The 19,105-nt window shown below is 47.5% G+C and overlaps 2 protein-coding genes across 2 annotated transcripts in view; one reads left to right on the top strand and one right to left on the bottom strand.

The window, feature by feature from the left end:
* Positions 1 to 7,448: 7,448 nt before the first annotated feature.
* Positions 7,449 to 13,284, bottom strand: Jmjd4 (jumonji domain containing 4). Its single transcript, XM_059270774.1, has 6 exons — positions 12,486 to 13,284; positions 12,131 to 12,296; positions 9,938 to 10,072; positions 9,531 to 9,798; positions 8,273 to 8,419; positions 7,449 to 8,045 (listed from the first exon to the last, which is right to left on the bottom strand). Exons 1-6 carry the CDS (start codon positions 12,748 to 12,750, stop codon positions 7,746 to 7,748), a joined length of 1,281 nt encoding a protein of 426 aa, XP_059126757.1. The 5' UTR covers positions 12,751 to 13,284; the 3' UTR covers positions 7,449 to 7,745.
* The window catches only part of Snap47 (synaptosome associated protein 47), a 53,055-nt gene continuing 46,906 nt past the window's right edge, over positions 12,957 to 19,105 (top strand). The window contains exon 1 of the mRNA XM_059270775.1: positions 12,957 to 13,078. The gene's annotated coding sequence lies outside the window, so the exon portion shown is untranslated. The remainder of the gene's footprint in view (positions 13,079 to 19,105) is intronic.

Genomic DNA, 19,105 nt, shown 5'->3' with positions numbered 1-19,105 from the left:
CCACTCCCCATCCCCAGCTACTTCTTGCTCCAGGAGCATGGTTACCAGGATCCCCAATATTTAGCATCAGCATTCCATGGCCTGAGACTCCAGATGTTATCAAAATCCTCAGCATCAACTGGGTGTGGTGGTGCACACCTTTAATCCCCAAACTGGGGAGACAGACACAGAAGGGTCTCTGAGTTTGAGGCCAGCCTGGTCTACACAGTGAGTTCCATGACATTGAGGGATATTAAAAAAAAAAAAAAAAATTCAGCAGACAAAGGAAAGTCCTACCCCGCCCCCTTTTATTGTTTTGTTTTGTTTTCACAGACAGGGTTTCTCTGTGTAGTTTTGGTGCCTGTCTTGGATCTCGATCTGTAGACCAGGCTAGCTGGCCTCAAATTCACAGAGATTCACTTGGCTCTCTCTCCCTAGTGTTGGAATTAAAGGCATGCACCACCACCGCCTGGTGTAGGAAGGTCTTACTCTACCTCTGGGAACATGGCTATCAAAGCTTTAGACTAGGTCCCTACAAAACTACCAGTATATGGTCTACAAACATCCCTATCCACATCCTATAGGATTACACATATCAAAGTTTTAAGCCCTAGCATCATCTTTCCTCTACTCAAGGGATGTAAGATGGTCTCTCATTTTACTCCTAGAAGAGATTGGACACCAGAATTATAATCCAAATGTTACCTTTCAATATCCCATAGTGCTTAGGGAAGATTTTCAGAGCAAATAAGACTTAAGAGATTCTGGAAAAAACAAAAAAACCCTGGGCACTACTTGGGTTTATACTATGAGGCTTCCAGAAGGCTTCATCTAGGTCTCATACCCACAAAAAGTGGTTAAGAATGCTACATCCCCAGGACCTACTTCATCTCACACCTAAGGAAGGTACCCTTTGTGTTTCAAAACCTAGATTCTGGGATTACCATGTCACACACCACAGCCTTATCTTATAGGAGCTGGTGAAGGTTCCATGGCATCTTGTGACATCAAAACTGGCCAATGGTGCCACAATCCCACGCATCTCCTGCATTTATCTTGGGTTTCAAGGAAGGTCTTCACATGGCTGTGAAGTGTCAGCCCATGGCATCACCTAGGTTTGTCCTTAGGTGAGGCTCTGATAGTTTTCAGTATCCTGTAGCACAACTAATGATAGTTACCACCAAAACATCTATCACTGTTCCAGTCTTTGATGCCTGAGAATCCACACACCTTTAGACGACTGTGTTCACTACATAATTATACAACTATTTTATGAAGTGTGGTGGTCTAGACTATCAGGATGCTCATGGACACTGCTGACACCAAGCAGAGATGAAGAAAACAGGCTGTGCTCAGTTGTAGGCTAAGATTGGAGTCTAGAGGGCACCCTACAAGGAATTGTACAGGGATGTGGGTAGAATTACAAGCAGAGAAAGTTTAATAAGAAGAGTACTTCCCAGAAGGGAGATGGGCCATAGCTGGGGAGAAAGATCAGAGGCTAACCAACATATCAGGATCTTAATATATTATTTATACAGTGTGCTCTTCTTGTAAGTATGCTTAAGCTTCAGTTGGGGATGGGCTTTCCCTGAATTTTTTTCCCCCTGGGTTGTTTCTATCACTGTTTCCTTTTATATACGAATTTATATAACATATACTTTATATGTTCCGCTCTACTCTTCTGCCACAACTTTATCAAACGTGATGGCTATGGGGATCATAGACATTTGCGTATTTATTTCTCCATGTTTCAGTGGCCTTTCCTCTTCACCAGCTAAGTAACCACCCTAAGAAGCAGTAAGGGTATATAAATCTGGCTGTGACTAAGACACAGATTTCCAAACTCAGACCTATGTGATGAGAAATTCTGGCTGTGCTGCAGAGAGAAGTACAGCGACTTCTACTTGGGATCTTTGGTTGGACTCTTGGGAGAAAAATTTGGACAACCCGTGTATGGATGAGTAGCAGCTGGGCACAGGAACTGGTGTGGCAGGGTGTGGAGGATCACTCTGTCTGCTCCCTCTTAGATTGTTTTGGTTGTTTTTTCCAGTCTTAGCTCCACAGAGGCATTTAGTAGAAATGCGACCACTTCTTGGGAATTTCCCACACATGCACTGGCAGATCATGCCTGGTGTGAGGAAACAGCTAGCTGGGTGTGGTCTATGGGTGAGTCATGATTGGAAGGCAGCTCCTCTATTCCCCATTGCAAGGCCTGCACACAGAGATCACATGTATAATTTCAGCCCCACAGAGGTCATTGTCTAAGCTTGTATGCACCAGCTGACAAGACAAAACCTGCTCCATACAGCACTTTGTCCTGTAGATCTGAGGGAAAATGACTCATCACTCTCCTGTCATGCCTTGTGAACATTGAGAAGAGAAAAAAAGTGAAACTTGCCTACCTTGTCACCTCAGCAGGAAGGAAACAATACCTGATGATGGCCACTTTTTATTGCTGTGCTTAGTTTTGCATTTGTTCCATTCTTTCCCTCCATTACTCATACTCTTCCTGTGTGAATCTGCCAATTAGGTATGTTTCTCACAGGCAACAGACAGTTGTTTTTTTTTTTTTTTTTTTTTTTTTTCAGACAGGGTCTCCCTACATAGCCCTGGCTGTCCTGGAATTCACTATGTAGCCCAGGCTGGCCTCAGACTCATAGAGATCCTCCTGTCTCTGCCTCCTGAGTGCTGGGATTAAAGGCGAGCGTCACCCTGCCAGACCTTTGTTTGTTTGTTTTTTCCTTTGAGATAGGGTCTCCTGTAGCCTAGATGGGCCTTAGACTTCTAGATTTATAGATATACACCATCATGCTTGCTCTACTTAACACTGTGAATCAAGGTGCTTTACATCCCCTGCCCAGATGTTGCTTTCTTGGGACTGGGAAAATAGTTATTCGTAAAGTGCTTGCTATGTAAGCCTGAGGACCTGAGTTTAGACCCTCAGCACTCCTGTAAAAAGCTGGATATGGCAATGCATGTCTGTAGTCCAGTGCTAGTGAGATAGAGAAAGACAGATCCCTAGAGCTGAGTAGCTAACAACTGTAGCTGAATCAGTAAATTGCAAGTTCAGTGAGATACCCTGTCTGAAAAAATAAGGGAGAAACAATTGAGGAAGACACCCAGCATTAACACTATTTATATGGTTTCAGTGTTTCGGGAAGTAATTTTTACATGTTTTTGAGGCTAGTAAGTATCAGAGCCCGTCTTTATTCTCCATTAATAGGGATTTCATTTTATCTTAAGCTCTTAGAAGAAAAGGAAAGGATTCCTAGAATTCACTCTGTAGACCAGGCTGGCCTTGAACTCAGAGACCCTGCTTCTGCCTCCTGGGTGCTGGGATTAAAGGTATGCACCACCACCGCCTAGCTGTTTAAAGGCATTCATTCTTGGTAAGACATAAAAAGGATTACACAGTAGTAAGCTAAAGCTTCTTAAATGGGGGGCTAAAAACTTGCCGTGGTTCTCTGACTGGGAATTGAACCCAGAACACCGTGATGAAGACACCAAAATCTAATCATAACTAGCAGGAAAGATGTATGGCTTTGGTGCCAAAAGAAAGCTAATGTCTATGAAATCTCTATTTTTATTTGACCAAGAACTATAATAGAATATTTTAAGTTTCTATTGTTGTGATAAAACACTGACCAAATGCAACTTGGGAAGTGTCTCAGTCACTTTTCTATTGATGTGACAAAATGTCATGACCAAGGCAAATTATGAAAGAAAGCATTTGTTAGGGCTTACAGTTCCAGGGGATTAGAATCCAGAAGCATCACAGTCAGAGTCATGGCAGCAGGCAGGCAGGCATGATGTTGGAGCTTATATCTTTTCTCAAAAGCAGGAGGCAAGGCTGGAGAGACGGCTCTGTGGTTAAAAGCACTGGCTACTCTGGAATTCCAGAGGACCCAGGTTCAATTTCCAGCACCCACATGGCAGCTTACAACTGTTTATAACTCCAGTTCCAGAGGACCCAACACCCTCACAGATAAATGTGCACATAAAATAAATCAAGTATATTTTTAAAAAAAGTAGGAGGCAAAGAGAGCTAACTGGGAATGAAATGGGCGTTTGAACCTTCAGCACCCACCCCCAGTGACACACCTCCTCGAATAAAGCCACACTTCTTAATCCTTCCTGAATAGTTCTACCAATTAGAGACCAAGCATTCAAATACACAAGCCTATGGGGACCATTCTTATTCAAACCACTACAGGGAGGAATGTGTTTATTCCATTTTACATTTCCAGGTAATAGGAACTCAAACAGGGCAGGAATCTGGAGGCAGGAACTGAAACAGAAGCCATGGAGGAACATTGTTTACTGGCTTGCTCTTCCTAGCTTGCTTAGTTTGGTTTCTTAATAGGACACTCTTGCTTAGTAGGACACACTGCAGTCCTACCTGCCCAGGGTGGTACCTTCCCCAGTGGGTTGGGCCCTCCCACCTCAATCATTGATCAAGAAAGTGCTCCACAGATTTGCCCATGTACCAATCTTAGGTATTTTCTTAATTATGATTCTTTATTCTCAGATGTGTATAGGTTTGTGTCAAGTTGACAAAAGCTAACCAGTACACAGAGCAATATAGTTATATGAAGTACTCTGGCATACAAACCTTAATTATATTTATGACAAAATGCAGCAGGTTAAAGTAACCTGTTCATAGGCTAAATTAATCATGGGGAAGCTCTGGACCAAACTTTTCAAGTGAAATCAAGATCTAAGCTTTTATTTAGAGCTCATTCCACCCAATTCCTTTTCCTTTAGTCTCAAATGAGTTTAGGAGTTAATTCTTAGATGTTCATTTCAGCTAGGACTGGATGAAATTAATAAAAGTTCAACCTAAAAGTAAAACTTTTTTTTTTTTCCCCAAGACAAGGTTTCTCTCTGTAACAGCTTTGGCTGTCCTGGAACTCACTCTGTAGACCAGGCTGGCCTCAAACTCAGAGATCCTGCCTTGAGTGCTGGGATTAAAGGTAGGTGCCACCACCACCTGGCTCCTATCACAATTTATAAAGCATAGTAAGAAAAGAAGTCATAATAGAACTGTAACAACATACTATAGTAAGTTGTATAAATGTGATCAAAATATCTACTTTCATTCAATTAGTATTTCTGGATCACAGTTGGATAATGCTGACAATGGGGAATGGAAGCCGGACTGGTGGGGAGAAGGTTATAGCTCTCCTTCATATTAAATCATTAGTGATCTTGCTTGCATTTTGCCCATTTTTCATATTCCATCTCAACTGTTTAGAACAGCTGTGGAACCCACTCATCACCCTTAGTCAGATTCTGATCTGAGTAGTGGGGGCTTATCTCCATTTCTGCAAATAGAGGTTAAATACCTTGGTCAATAGTTGAGGCTGGACCCAGGAGCATCGGATTGCAGAGAGGAAGCCCTTCTTGGGATTAGGACGTTTTCCTTTCATTAAAGCTTTACAAGTGTTGGCATAACTAGGTGGAGGATATTTAACTGTCCATCCAAATAATCATCCAAAAGTAAATCATATTTACTTCTTGTGAATAGCCATGTCACAATGGGAACACGTGCCAGTAAACTAAGGCTGTACTCATGGTGGTTGGGGCAACAGTAAGTTGCAAAGGCAAAATAAGGAGATTATATATCATGAAAAACTAAGTTTTAGCTACAAGGATCAGCAACAAGAGTGACAACAGTCCACGGCTGGACAGACAGCTACTGAGCAGAGGTCCTTACACAAGCATCAAACTGTGGCAGCCTTGGTGCAAGCAAGGGTTTTGGCAGTCTGTGAGGTAGATGAAGGGGCTCCTCCCCCTCCTCCTTCCACTTCACATGGATTCTGGGGTTCAAACTCAGGTCAACAGATGTGCGCAGCAAGCACCTTTATCTGCTGAGCTGTGTAACAGGGCCCCTCCTGGCTTGTTCATCTGACTGGGGACTGTTATTTCTAGTTAGGATGGTCATGGGAGTACATAGTAGGTAATGTCTGTCACACATGGCCCAGGGTGTTAACTTTCCTTAATTTTGCAGATCTGAAGTAAGGGAGGCGAACTGCCCATTAAGTTGCTGGGCCGCTTGTGTAAAGTGTCTTCACATCAGAAAGGAGCCAGGGCCCCAGATACTACACCCCTGGCCAGGAGCTCAAAGGCAGCGCCTGGGCAAGCTTATCTGCCTGCTCATGTTGAGGATTCCCTGGGACAATGCTGCTGCTAAAGGCTCTGAAACAGGAGGTGTTACTGTTTAGCTGGCCAAGAGCTTGAAGGTATTAATAAATAATTTTCTTCCCATTGATTCTACATCTAACACCAAGAGATATCCTCCTAGCCACGGAGTTTCAGCACCTCCCCAGTAGTTCCAACCAAGAGGAGACCTGCTCCATGTGGCAGGCAGGGCAGAGATACAGGTGCCCCTGCCCCTACCCAAATTCTTACTTACCTAGTCTGTGTAAGACCTACAGCTCACAGGGTAAACTAGCATTAGTGCCACTCTGCAGGTTGTGCCTTGAAAAGTCAGTGCTCTAAGCCTCAAGTGGCTCCTCCAAAACCATTCCCAGGAGGCCCTACCCAGAGGGTTTTCCTGGGGATGACAAGGTGTATCACTGGCACCAGGTCCTGCATAGGATCTCTGCAAAGGCTGTGGCTAATTCTGCTCATAATTTCCTTCTGTCTGTGAGGCCCCACCTCCGATCATGAAGGCTGCAGGTTTAGGCAAAGCTCTGTCTCCAAAAAGGTCTACAAGTCCAACACTGTATGTACAGCTGTGCCTCATCTTGGTAGTTCATGCTGGGGCCCAGAGTAAGCAGCTGGCTCTCACATAGGCTGTGCACCTCTGTCCTCAGCCACAACCGCCCTATTCCTAGAAATAGCACAGTGAACATGGTGGCGTGCAGGTGCCAGAAGCATAGGATATTATGTGGAGCCATGCAGATCATTAAGCAATGACTTGTCTCCATCTAAGTAGCACAGGCAGGGAGTGCAGCCAACAGAGGAGGCACTGCCTCATCCAGCACCAGCCTGAGACTGGGGTATCTGTCTCCTCTACAGGCCTCCCTGTACTTCTGCTCTGGACTTAGCCCTGTGTCCTCAGGCAGAAGATGGGCTAGCACAGCGTTAGCATTGGAGCCCAGGCCTTGAAGGAGTGCTGTGGGGAAGAATGCTACTTCCCCCTAGTCCTGCACATCATCTCCATCCTGGGGACTTGGCTAGATCAGTATTTGGGGTTTTTTAGCCACCTAGCACCTCCAGCAACAGGGGAACAACATCCAGCTTAAGAAGTCCCCTGCCACTTGCCATACCCTGGTTAACTCTTCCTAGTCCAGGAGCTCCCAGGACAGAACTAGAGGAACAGAGGCTTGGAGGGCAACTGCATATATGCATCTCTATCTGTCCCAGGTCACACAGGGTCACCTCCAAGGTAGGCAGACTAGATATCCATCACCCAGGAGTCCTAGGATCACTAGGAGAGGTTGGAAGGCTCCAAGGAAACCCGGTTTCATGATCACCACTCAATTCAAGTTCTTGGCAGGCTTGCTATAGGCTAAATGGGTGAATACCCCTCTAGCTCCCATGAGTTAAATTCCCATTTTGGCTGGACCTTCCTCAAGATCCAGGGCCTAGATACTGGGAAACAGCACTATATGGGCAAGACTGTGTCTGCCCACACTGCAAGAACTGCACCCGCACAGCCTTGAGGTACATCCTAGGCCTCAAGGAAGGGTAACCTGGGCAGGGCCCTGAGGCAAGAAGCTGCCCTCCAGAATTCTTCCTATATCATGACCTGTAGAGTACTAGAGGGCCTCAGCAGCAGCCACAGTATCCTCCAGCTGCTGAAGCAGCTCCTCTGGCTGTGGTGAGAATGCCCTGGTGTCCACTCTCTGAAAGTCAGGATGTGTAACCACAGAGGCCAGCACATCTGCAAGGCGTCCAACATCAAATGCAGCCTGCTGCAGGCCCAGCTTTAGGCCTGTGCTGTCCCCTGTGTCCCCCTTCAGTCCTTGCCTCAGGACAAGAAGCCTCTTCTCAGCGATGACCTTGAGGAAATGGTAAAATTCTTCAAAATTGATCCCTGTACAGGACTTCATGATGACCTGGGCCAAAAGGAAAGGGCAAGTAAGCCCTGGGGTCACATCCAGACTCAGACTGCTCTGGTGTGCAAAGATCCCGCCCACACACCCAGGTGTCAGGGGCTAAGATGGGACCCAGAGACAAAGGTACAGAGCCAGGATAGTGGCCAGGAGGGTCTGAGTCACGAAGCCTGGCCCTGGCATCTGTACTGGACCCAAAGCTGACTCGACATGGGCAGGTTGCGTCTCACCTGGCAGTGGTGGTGCCAGTCAGGCATGGAGTCCTTCCATTCTCTGACCTCCTGCTGTACTGCCTGGAGTTCTTGCTGCAAGAAGTGCCACATGTTAGCCAGATTGCAGCCATTGACCCAGTTGTGGTTGATAGAGATGGTGTCGTCCTGGAGGGCAGAGGACAAGCTCCATGAGCAACAGCAGGCATCACCTTTGGTGAGCAAATCAAATCCCATTCCATGTCCACCAGGCTCGGTGCTTTGGGTGAGTGTGATAGTTTTAACTGTCAACTTGACACAATCTAGAATTACTTGAGAAGATAATCTCAATGAGGAATTGTCTACATTGGATTGGCCTGTGGTCATGTCTGTGGGGAGACTGTCTTAATCGATGTGGGAAGACCCAGCTCACTGTGTGTAGCACCACCATTCCCTAAGCAGAGGGTCCTGAACTGTGTAAGAGTAGAAAAACTGAGCCAAGTACAAATAAACATAAATGCATTCATTTCTCTATTCTTGACTGTGGATGTGATGTGACTAGTCATTTCAAGTCCCCACAATGATAAACTGTAATGTGGAATAAACCTTTTCTCCTCTAAGTTGCTTTTTGTCAGAGTAGTTTGTCACAGCAACAGAAATGAAAGAATAGTGGGCAAAGGTAGAAAACAGACACTCAGCCATGGCAGCCAAGAAATGCTGATCCAGCCGGGCGGTGGTGGCGCACGCCTTTAATCCCAGCACTCGGGAGGCAGAGGCAGGCGGATCTCTGTGAGTTCAAGGCCAGCCTGGGCTACCAAGTGAGTTCCAGGAAAGGCGCAAAGCTACACAGAGAAACCCTGTCTTGAAAAACCAAAAAAAAAAAAAAAAAAAAAAGAAATGCTGATCCCATCTCATGATGGGGCTAACACATTGGGATGAGAGAAAGAGGAACCAGCCGGGCAGTGGTGGTGCACGCCTTTAATCCCAGCACTCGGGAGGCAGAAGCAGGTGGATTGGTGTGAGTTTGAGGCCAATCTGGGCTACAGAGTGAGTTCCAGGAAAGGCGCAAAGCTACACAGAGAAACCCTGTCTTGAAACGCCCCCCTTTCCCCCAAAAAAAGAGAAAGAGGAACCAAGTTAGAACAGGACTAGGGGATAAGTTCTCCGTAGTCTCACTTGTGGCTTCCCTACCCTATCTTCAGCCCTTGCAGGGGAATAATACTGCCTTCTTTCTACATAGGCAGTTGGGGATGTAGAGGGAGAGAGTCTGGCAGAAGCAGGGTCATGTGCACTGTCTTACCAGGTTGTACACTTGATGGTGCCACCCGCTGGGCACAAATATCATCTCACCAGCCTCCTGTATGACTTCAAGGGGTAGGCTGCTGTGCTGGATCCTGGGATAGAGGCGAGTGTCCAGGAGTTCAGCGGAAGTTACATCATAGGGCAGGTTACCGTGGCAGTCCCGAAGGGCCTCCTCCTGCCCTGGCGGGAAGAACAACCATTTCTTCCTCCCACAGATGTTCACTGACCAGCTGAAGGAGCGGAAGATATCCGCATGGAAGGGAGACCTACAGCAAGGGCTTTAGGTTTGTGTTGTGGAGTCCTGTGTGGACCCTGGTTTGTTTGATAGGCCTCTAGGCAGATGCCCTGGATGGTCACACCTCCCATCTCATCTTCACCAGGTGCCCAAGTCCCTTCTGTCATTACCAGGTGCCCCTGGGCCCCGCGTAGACAAAGCGGTAGTCATCCACATTGAGGACGTCCCAGAACTCATTCAGCCAGTCTGATGAGAAGTACACAGGCAGGGTGAATATATCTTCCAGGTCATCCACCAAGGAGTCTCTGGGGAAAGCAGAGGAGCCACATAGCACTAATCTACCCTGAGCCCCATCCCAGCAGGCCCACCCACATCAAATAGGGCCACCTAAGATCACCCAGCCCTAGTGGCTCAGTTCAGAATGCTGAAGATAAAATGACTTTGGGGGCATCATGGCATAACCATGCCACTTAGGCAGTGGTCACTGGGGTTCCAAACACAAGGTGAGCATCATCCCAGTTCCTGAGCTAATGGCCTCCTTCTTTTCTTCACCAATAGTAGAGAGTGGAACACTACCTGGCAACTCCAGGCTGCAGCCGCAGGTGTGAGAGCCTCAAAACCCATCACTGGGTCCCCAAACACTGGATCATATTAAGACTAGCCTCAGAGAAGGCACAACTCCCATCAACATCATGCTGGAAAAAGCTTCCAGACTCACGTGCGTTCCTGTAACTCCCAACAAGAAACAGAGATAGGCAGGGTCCCAGTAGCAACAAATTATCTGTAGGTCCCCAAACATCAGGACTGCCTGCCTTTGAGCACTCAGCAAACTCTTAAACGCTGCTCAGGCATCACTTCCCCTGTGGCCTCCTGATTATGTGACTCCATGCCTTCTTCTGCCCTTTTTGGTTTCAGGGTCTTCCAAACAAAATTATAATCAAACATGGGATTTAAATACAATGAACAATTTTTTAGCATAAATATGCCAGTGTAATATTTGGGAAATATTCATTACCCCCTGCAACAAAACAAAAACAAAAACAAAAACAAAAAACAACAAAACAATTCAACTCAAATGTTTACCTAAAATTTTAAACTACTACACAGGACAGCATTTAGGCCTGTGAGTCCATCTGTACCTGCTTCAACATTATACAGATTCAGGACCAGTGTCTAGTCACGCTTTACCCAGCTCCTGCATAGACCAGCTTTCTGCTTAAACAAGAAGTAGTATGACAAGGTAGCTGGAAGCTGGTGTTTCTTTTGTATCTGGTCAGTTGTGGAAATTGGGGGCCTGAATTCCATTCCATTCTACAGTTCTGAGTCCTATTTTGCACACAAGGGATACAGGAATTCACCTGTTCACTGTGCCTTCTGCTGGGGTTCTGAGCACAACAGTCTGTGCTTGTGAAAGGCAGAGAAAACACCCAGTCCCAGGGCCACATGGAAAGAAGTGATGCTCTTCCCAAAGTGAGCATCACGTGGGCTGGGTCCTAGGTGCAGACCAAACTCCTCAGATGTAGTGGGCTTATGTACTGACATGTCCAAGTTGGAAATACGATAAATTTAAAAATGTACTAACAGCATGTGTTTAGATGCTCAAGACCTTAGCATCCCAAAAAGAAAAAGGCAGCAGTGTACCTAAATGCATGACCACTGTAGCTCAGCATACTCTAGAGATGTGATCTTTTCAGTAGACCCATGGGTTGGAAGTGGGTATGGCTTCTTGACACTGTCCAACATGGAGGAAAGGGAAGGGGAAGAAACAGACCACATATGGCTAGCCTGGGAAAACAGCAAAATTCAAATCTTGAAGTAGTTTCTACCGAATGCACTGCACTCTTGCAACCATCACAAAGCAAAAAATCTCCTAAGCAAAGCTGTCATAAGTTGATGTGTGAGAAAAGAAGAGGCTAATCAGGGAGGGTGTTGAGTGCCTCTTTAAAGAATACGGGATTTTCAAAGTGGGGCGAGAGCGGTTGTAGAACGGTCACTTGCTCCTTTTGAGAGCCTAGAATGGGCCAGTGGACGGCAAGAATCCCCGGAACAACCGTGGAAGGAACAAACCTGTCCTCAGTGGGGTCAGCAGAGGGCAGTCCCAGAGGATCTGAGAGGAACCTGCTCAAACATTATACAGTAGAGGCCATACAAGATCTACACAAGACTTATTTTCCTCATGACAGTCCACCTGGGCTGGTATGGTAACCCTCCCAGGGAATCACCCTCCCACCAGTTTTGAGACAGACTAGAACTCTACTGTAGAGGTAACCCCTCTGAGTGCAGTAGGAATGCTCTACCAAGAAGGCCTGCACTCGCTGCTTAGGGAAAGTCCCCAGCAGCCATCTGCCGGCCTGCCCTATTACCTGCACAGGTGCCAGTCCTTGAGGTAGAGGCAGCCCCGCGGGGAGGAGCAACCTCCTTGGATGTACTCCTTCCAGTAATCGATATAGTCACGGAAGGGCATGTGCTCCTTGGGGTTTGAATTGTATTCCCGCACTCCACAGTTGGCAACTGGTACAACCACGTCTCCTGCAGCGAGAGGGTCGGCACAGAAGTGGCAGAGTCATACTGTGTAGTTTCATCCCCTTGGGTTCCGGCCACCCTCTGGGCGAATTATCCAGGTCCCACTCGTCTGTCCCGTCCTGGCCACCCTCCCATCCCGGGGTCTACGCCTCCCGTCGGCTCCGAGTTCCCCATGTCAGTCCGCCTGCGCCCTACCATACTTCTGCAGCAGATACTCGAAGTCAGGCTTCCCCGCCGACGTCACCCACCGCCGCCGGCTGCCCCAGCCCTCGGTGAAAGCGCTGGAAAACACGCAGGGCTGGTTAGGCAGCAGGAAGCCCTTCACGAAGTCAGCGTAGGAGAAGGCGTCCGGCGCCTGAATGAAGGTCACACTGCTGGGTGCGGGCCCGCTGCAGCCAGGGACTCGGCCCCCGAGGCCCCGGTAGTGCCGCTCGGCAAAGAGGCGGGTCTCTCGATCCATCCACCGGGGGAACCTGACCCCGGAGGCCCAGCTCTGCGCCTCACTACACTCCAAATGGGGAGCGGAGGCCGAGAAACCTCCTAAGACCAGTTTGGATCAGAAACCACAGTAAAGGAGCCCGGAACCAGACACCAGAGGGGTAGCATTCCAGCAGGAACTCAAGCCTTGGCGCTCCCAGCATATGCGCGTGCGTCCTGCGCAGTCCCGCCCTCCCGCGCAGGCGCACGAGCGCTCGCCCAGTGGTGGACCGGTTTCCCAGCTGCTGGCGTCTGTTTGGTGGTCCAGTGGCGCTTGCCACAGCGTCTTCTGCGCGCTCCTCTTGCCTCAGGTGAGCGGTACTGCTAACGCGCAGCTAGGCAGTACTCGAGCCCGCCACCGAGACTGGAGATGAACATGAGTCCCAAACCTTAGGGGATGACAGAGTCCTGGTGGGGTGCGGAGCGGTGGGTGAGGATCCACGGGGCGTGGTGAGGCTCCTGAGTCTCCGGGATAGGTTGAGGGACCTTTCCAAGAATTGTGATGTTTACCTAGAAATAGAAAGGGACAAATTAGAAGGGAGAAAAGTGAGTTTTAGGAGATTCTGAGGTTCAGGTAGAGAGGTGTTGATTAGGAAGAGGGCAAGAGTAGAAACAGGAGTCAGAGGATTGTTTGATCTAATTCTCCCATTGTGGACCTCATTGTGACTCTTTGGTCAAAGTGTGGAACTCTGTTGCAGCTAGGTCATGGTAGGAGATGACAGCTCATAGAGAAATTCAAGTGGAGAGAAACACATAACCTTATGCCAGGACTCGTGGTGCACGCCTTAATCTCAGCATTGGGGTGCTGAGGTAGAAAGATCCGAGGGTTCTAGGACAATTTGAACCACAAACCAAGACTTGTCTCAAAAAGAAAAAAAAATCCAGAATACAGTAACAACAATAAAAACCCCAAGTCATCCAAAAATTCCGTTAAATCATTAAAGCTTCTGGTATCAAGCCTGTTTTTCCAGGTATACATGAATTTATACATTTTATTCCTGTTCCCTCCTCCGTCTCCTGGAATTCTCTTCCTTCTTTTCCTACATTGGCAGTATGTTATATTTGGAAACATCATTTTAGATCTTTAATCTACTTCTTGGCATACAGTTCTTAAAATTCTTGGACTACCTGAGGGTATAAATGCTGTTTTGCATGCTAAAGAGCCCAACACCATTCAACATCCACTAGGGTAGATTCCAGGTGAAGCTGGTAACTGAAAACCTGAACAGGATCAGAGAATGGGGACTTTGAGCCCAGACCTCAGCCTCTAGGGCTGAAGGTTAAGTAGGTCATCAACAACCAGTGTTTAATCAGTCATGCCCATGTAATGAAATGTCCAGAAAATCCTTAGACGACTCATTTAGAGGATCCTGGAGAGTGTGCCTAGGGAGAATGTGGGCAGGGTGTTCTCTTACTTGACCTCTTGCGTCTTTTTATACCCTGTGTAATGTCCTATGTCCTTTATAATAAAACAGTAAATGTAAGTTAGTGCTTCTCTGAGTCCTGTGAGCTTCTGGGGAAATCCAACTCAAGGAGGGCTCTCTGGGACCCTATTTATAGGTGCTGGTCATCAGAAAAAGAGGTGACAAGGCCTGGGCTTGCATCTGCACTCAAGTAGGGACATCTTGGGAGATTGAGTCCACAACCTTGGGATCTGATGCAGTCTTCAGGCAGACATTGTCAGAGCTGAACTGAATTAAAGGACGTTCTTCTGGTGTCCACTGCTGACACTTAGGGTCCCAGAATTCTATGCTATGATGTGAGACTAGAGGTAAAATAAGCAGTTTGTTTTTCCATAAAAGATGAAAAACCCAAGGAGGAATTGCTTCTTTACCTGTGTATCTAAGACCGGTGTCCCCGAGGAAGAGGTCAGGGCCAGCAGGTATGATCATGACAGCATGATCTCTGGGGCAACACAGCCCCTAACGCAGTAACTGGGACATGAGCTCCCGGTCCTATTTAGTTAATGCTATAATTCTGGTCTTCACATGGTGGCCTCTGGGTGTTAGAAATATCGTCGAATATGTGAGGCCTGGAGGGAGGCCTGAAACACAGGTGTGTATGTCCACCAAGTTGCCTCTCCTGCTCCCCGCTGGGGGCTGCTAGTGATGCATATCCTCTGCCCACACAGACCTATGGAAACTGCGCATCCTGGGCAGAGCCACCCCAGAAGAAAACAGGAAAGGACTGGAGTTGGCACTCTAGAGGAGATGAGGTGGAAACAGTGGATGGTCTCATTTCTCTCTAAGTATCTAGAGCATGCCCTGCAGCTAGGCTGTGGAGTTTGAAACATCCTCAGAAGCATGGCTGAGCCTCCCAGGGTGGAGATGGGAACTTCTGAGGGAGTGGAAAGAGGGTCTGCTACAGAGCAGGAGGGCAGGTAATGGAAAAAGCCAGTCTTACCGCCCCCGCTAGGACACACTACCCCACTGTTCTCCCTGCCAGCCTTGTAGTGGAAGGTGTGCAAAATGTTGTGTGCTCTGTTACTTTGGAAATTAACTAAAAATAGGCTGTTTACTTGCTATTGAGTTTTACTCAAGGGCACATGTGTGATGGAAATGCTGAAAGAGACCCATTATGCCAATCCCAGTGTGTTCGGAGTCACAGTCAAGTGACGTGGGCCTATTCCCCAAGAACGTCATTTATGTGAATTAGCTTGACACCCAGGGATTTCCTGCCATGACTTCCCACAGTAATTGTGCCTCTCACATGAGGGTCCACACAGGGCTCCTACTCTACCTGTACTGGTGTAGGCAAATTAACCTAACAAAGGTAGACACCAAACAAAGAATTCGGGAACAGAGCATTTCTGGAGGGCCCACTCAGTATGTGTGCACCAGGTGCCCATGGAGTGCACAAGGCTCGTGCACAGAGCGGGTTACCTTTGGAAAGCTCTCTGAGGTATGGCAGTGCTGTGGTTGGTGGTGGGCATTAGGAAGGCAGAGGTGCCATTTAAGCAGAAGCTTCAAAGTGGAGAGCAATTCCATCAGGGATGGGAAGGAAGGGGCCCCAGGATGAAGCTCAGAGCCCTGGTAGACTGGTCGGAGTTGGGTATGTTTTCTATGATTTGTTTTGCTCTCTCCCCAATTCTCCCAGAACTCAGGGCCTACCATATGCCAAGCAAGTGCTTTACCCTCACGGATCCTATATTCAGAAGAGTTTTTGGCGGAAGCATGACATTTCCTAACTCTCTTTCCTGACTGAAGGGGCAGGATGAAGGGAGAAGGTCCTGGAGGGGCTGTGCCAATAAAGAGTGACACCACACTTGAGAAGGTATCATGGAGAGCTGTTAGTGTTGCCAGATGTGGGTCACAGCCTGTATCCTAAGCCAGGTCTGAATAAAGCCAGATTAAAGGTGGAAAGCAGAAAAAGGAGACTTATTCAATGTGGCCACATTGGGAAGAGGGACAAAGAGATCCAGTGAACCCCCAAGTCCTGGAGTGAGATTAAATAGAAGGCCAAAGATTTGCATATCTAAGCAGTATAGGTGTGGCCACACATTAACCCATCTTTGATCTTCCATCTCCTGTAAGGTGGTCTAATAAGTTGTTAGAATCACGTGAGATCTCTTTCTGGGAGACAAGTTCCCTCTGACTAGTGCCCTTTCCTTTTCCCAGCTGGAGATTCCAGGGGAGATTCCCATCTCTTTGGGGTCCATTATTTCAATACTCTGGTGATAGTCAGCATGAGAGACACAATTGTCTCTTTAAAGTATCTTCACTTTTGCCAGGCCTAGTACATTAGGATTTGCGTATGGGCTTAGGAGGATGAGGAAGAAAGGGGTCTAGAAGGACTCTTGGTTCCAACAGAGCTTTTGTAAGAATAAGAAGCACGTAGCCAGGGCCTAGTACAGTCTGAGGTACCCCACAGATGACCGAACAAGGAGTGGTGATGGGGCTGGGCTGGTTGGAGACGCCTGGTAGGCGTGTCATAAAGTGCCCAGCAGGCAGCCAGAAGTCAGGGTTGAAGTCTTGAGAGCTCACGGGCCTGACAGATGTGGTTGGGTGAAGTCGGCCTTGTCACGGTACTCTTAAGCCTTTGTGCCATACTGGGGGCAGGAATTGGAGGGGGTGATGGCATCTGAGGGAGGGAGGAAGGGTGGCGTGTGTTTTAACCTGGAGATTTTCGTTGTTGTTTTTGGTTTTTCAAGACAGGGTTTCTCTGTGCTGTCCTGGAACTCACTCTGTAGACCAGGCTGGCCTTGAACTCAGAGATCTTCCTGCCTCAGCCTCCCTAAAGGTGTACACCACCACTGCCCAGCTTAACTAGGAGATTTTTAATAGGCTTGTGGACTGATGATGTTGTCAAGGAGAATTCCTGGGAAGTTGTGTCTGATTAAAACTATAGTGACGTGGAGAGGTTGGAAAGTTGCCAGGAGCTAATTATCTTATCTCGGGCCCACTTTAGCCTCGTGACTAGCCATTCCTTGCCCACCTCCATATCCGTAACATCCTGTGACTAAGACTAACTAGTCTGGCATCTAGTAACTTAGCAAACCACTAGCTTCTACCAATCCAAAGGCTAAGAATGTCATCGGACAGCATCTGAGGCCTGTAGAAAAGCTTCCTCCATCTTGCTATAACTACCTCTCTGATGAACCCACCAAAGTGATTTACATTTGCTTGATTGACAACTTTCTTTGTTCTGTAAAACTTGATGAAACTGCTTGCACTTTGGACCCTGGAATTGGGGGTGACCTACATCTGTGTTGCTGGGCCATGGTCACTCAACATGGTTCTAGAAGAAACCTCTGTTACTCCCATTTAAGGTGAGAACTGTGCTTTTTGTGTTGACAAATGAGATTGGCCACAACCTGTAGTCCATGTCCGGTTGCCAGAATTGTGTAGATGAAGTTTATTGGAATAGCCATACCTCTTGGTTGATGGGTCACCTGTGGTGGTTAGTGACCGTGACTAAGACTCATGGCTTCTCAGCCTGAAGTACTTACCACATGGTCCTACACCAGGTTTGTAGACCCAGTGCAAAGAAGAGTGAAATCAGTGATTCTGAGGAGCAGAGGTTGGGTGGAGGACCCTGTGAAAGGTCTGGCTTCAAGGGGAGCAGGAGCCCCTTCTTGACTCTGTGGGGGGCATGTCAGTCTAGGCAAGGTCATGGGGTCTAACCACACATGGGCAGCTTCTGCTGCATGGGTGGGAACAGCTTTCTCCTTTCTGCCCTTCCACTTAATATCTGTTTATTTTGGCTTTCTGGAAAAGACATCCTGGAAATCTGTGGTAGGAAAAGTTGTAGCCATATGCTTCTCCTTTGACATTTGTCAAACATGGGTACAGTTCTCATCCTTATTGTCTGTAATGTCATAATGACAAGTGCTTGCTCTCTTCTCAGCTTTTGGTTCTCTGTCCTTTTCTCTTTGAATTTTAGAATGACCTAGAGCTGGTATTGACCTGTGGTCTCTTAGTTATTTTACCAGAGGGTAAACAGAGGTCCAGAAGCTGAGGTAAATTTTCCCAAGTCGTAAAGCTGTGGTGGAGCTGGAGGAGCTGCAGCTGGGACCAGGGCGAGCTTCCTCTGCTGCTCCACTGCTGGGCCTGGAGATTTTCTGGGAACCTGTGGATAATTTCACTACCTACTCATGCTCTGCACAGGGACAACCTTGTGGAGCTGATACAAACCTTTTGTGGTGTCTAGCAAAGTGGCAGTGTGTTGTCCTGTTTCCTGGAATATGACTCCTAGAATCCTAGGAAATGATGTGCCTTCTGCTAGCCAGCAGCCCCTAGGTAATTCAGGGTAGAACGGTTGTTGAAAGACCAGGGCAGGATCAGAGGATGGGGACTTCAGTCTTATTCCCAGGCCCCAAAGAAGGAAGAGGGTCTGAAGGTTGAGCAGATCACCACTGGCTAGTGGTTGAATCAGTCACACCCGTGTAATGAAGCCTCCATGGGTAGACTGCCTAGCAGCTTCCTGGTAGCTGAACATGCAGAAGTTCCAGGGAGGGCAAGGAAGCTTTACCCCATCTTCACACCTGGCCCTGTGTGTTTCTTTATCTGTATCCATTTTAATGGCCTTTACAATCAAATGGTAAGTATAAGTGTTTCTCTGAGTTCTGTGAACTGTTTGAGAAAATGAATCCAATCTGAGAAGATGGTGAACCCTCACATATGAGTCGTGGGTCAGATGTAGCCTGAGCTTGAGGTCGGCATCTGAAGTGAAGGCCATCTTAGGACCAGACTGTCTTCAAGAAGACAAGATTGCATGGAAGTGGACTGGAGACACCAAGCTAATGTACACCTTAGAACCAGTTGCTGGGTGCTGTATAAGGAGACATCACACGCGTATATGTTTGCAGAAGTGATAGTAATGTAGGAGAAACTGAGTTT

Source organism: Peromyscus eremicus, chromosome 8a (genome assembly GCF_949786415.1).
Source record: "Peromyscus eremicus chromosome 8a, PerEre_H2_v1, whole genome shotgun sequence".
NCBI lineage: Eukaryota > Metazoa > Chordata > Mammalia > Rodentia > Cricetidae > Peromyscus > Peromyscus eremicus.
The sequence above is the reverse complement of the archived record's forward strand: the minus strand, read 5'-3'. Positions and strand labels throughout refer to the sequence as shown.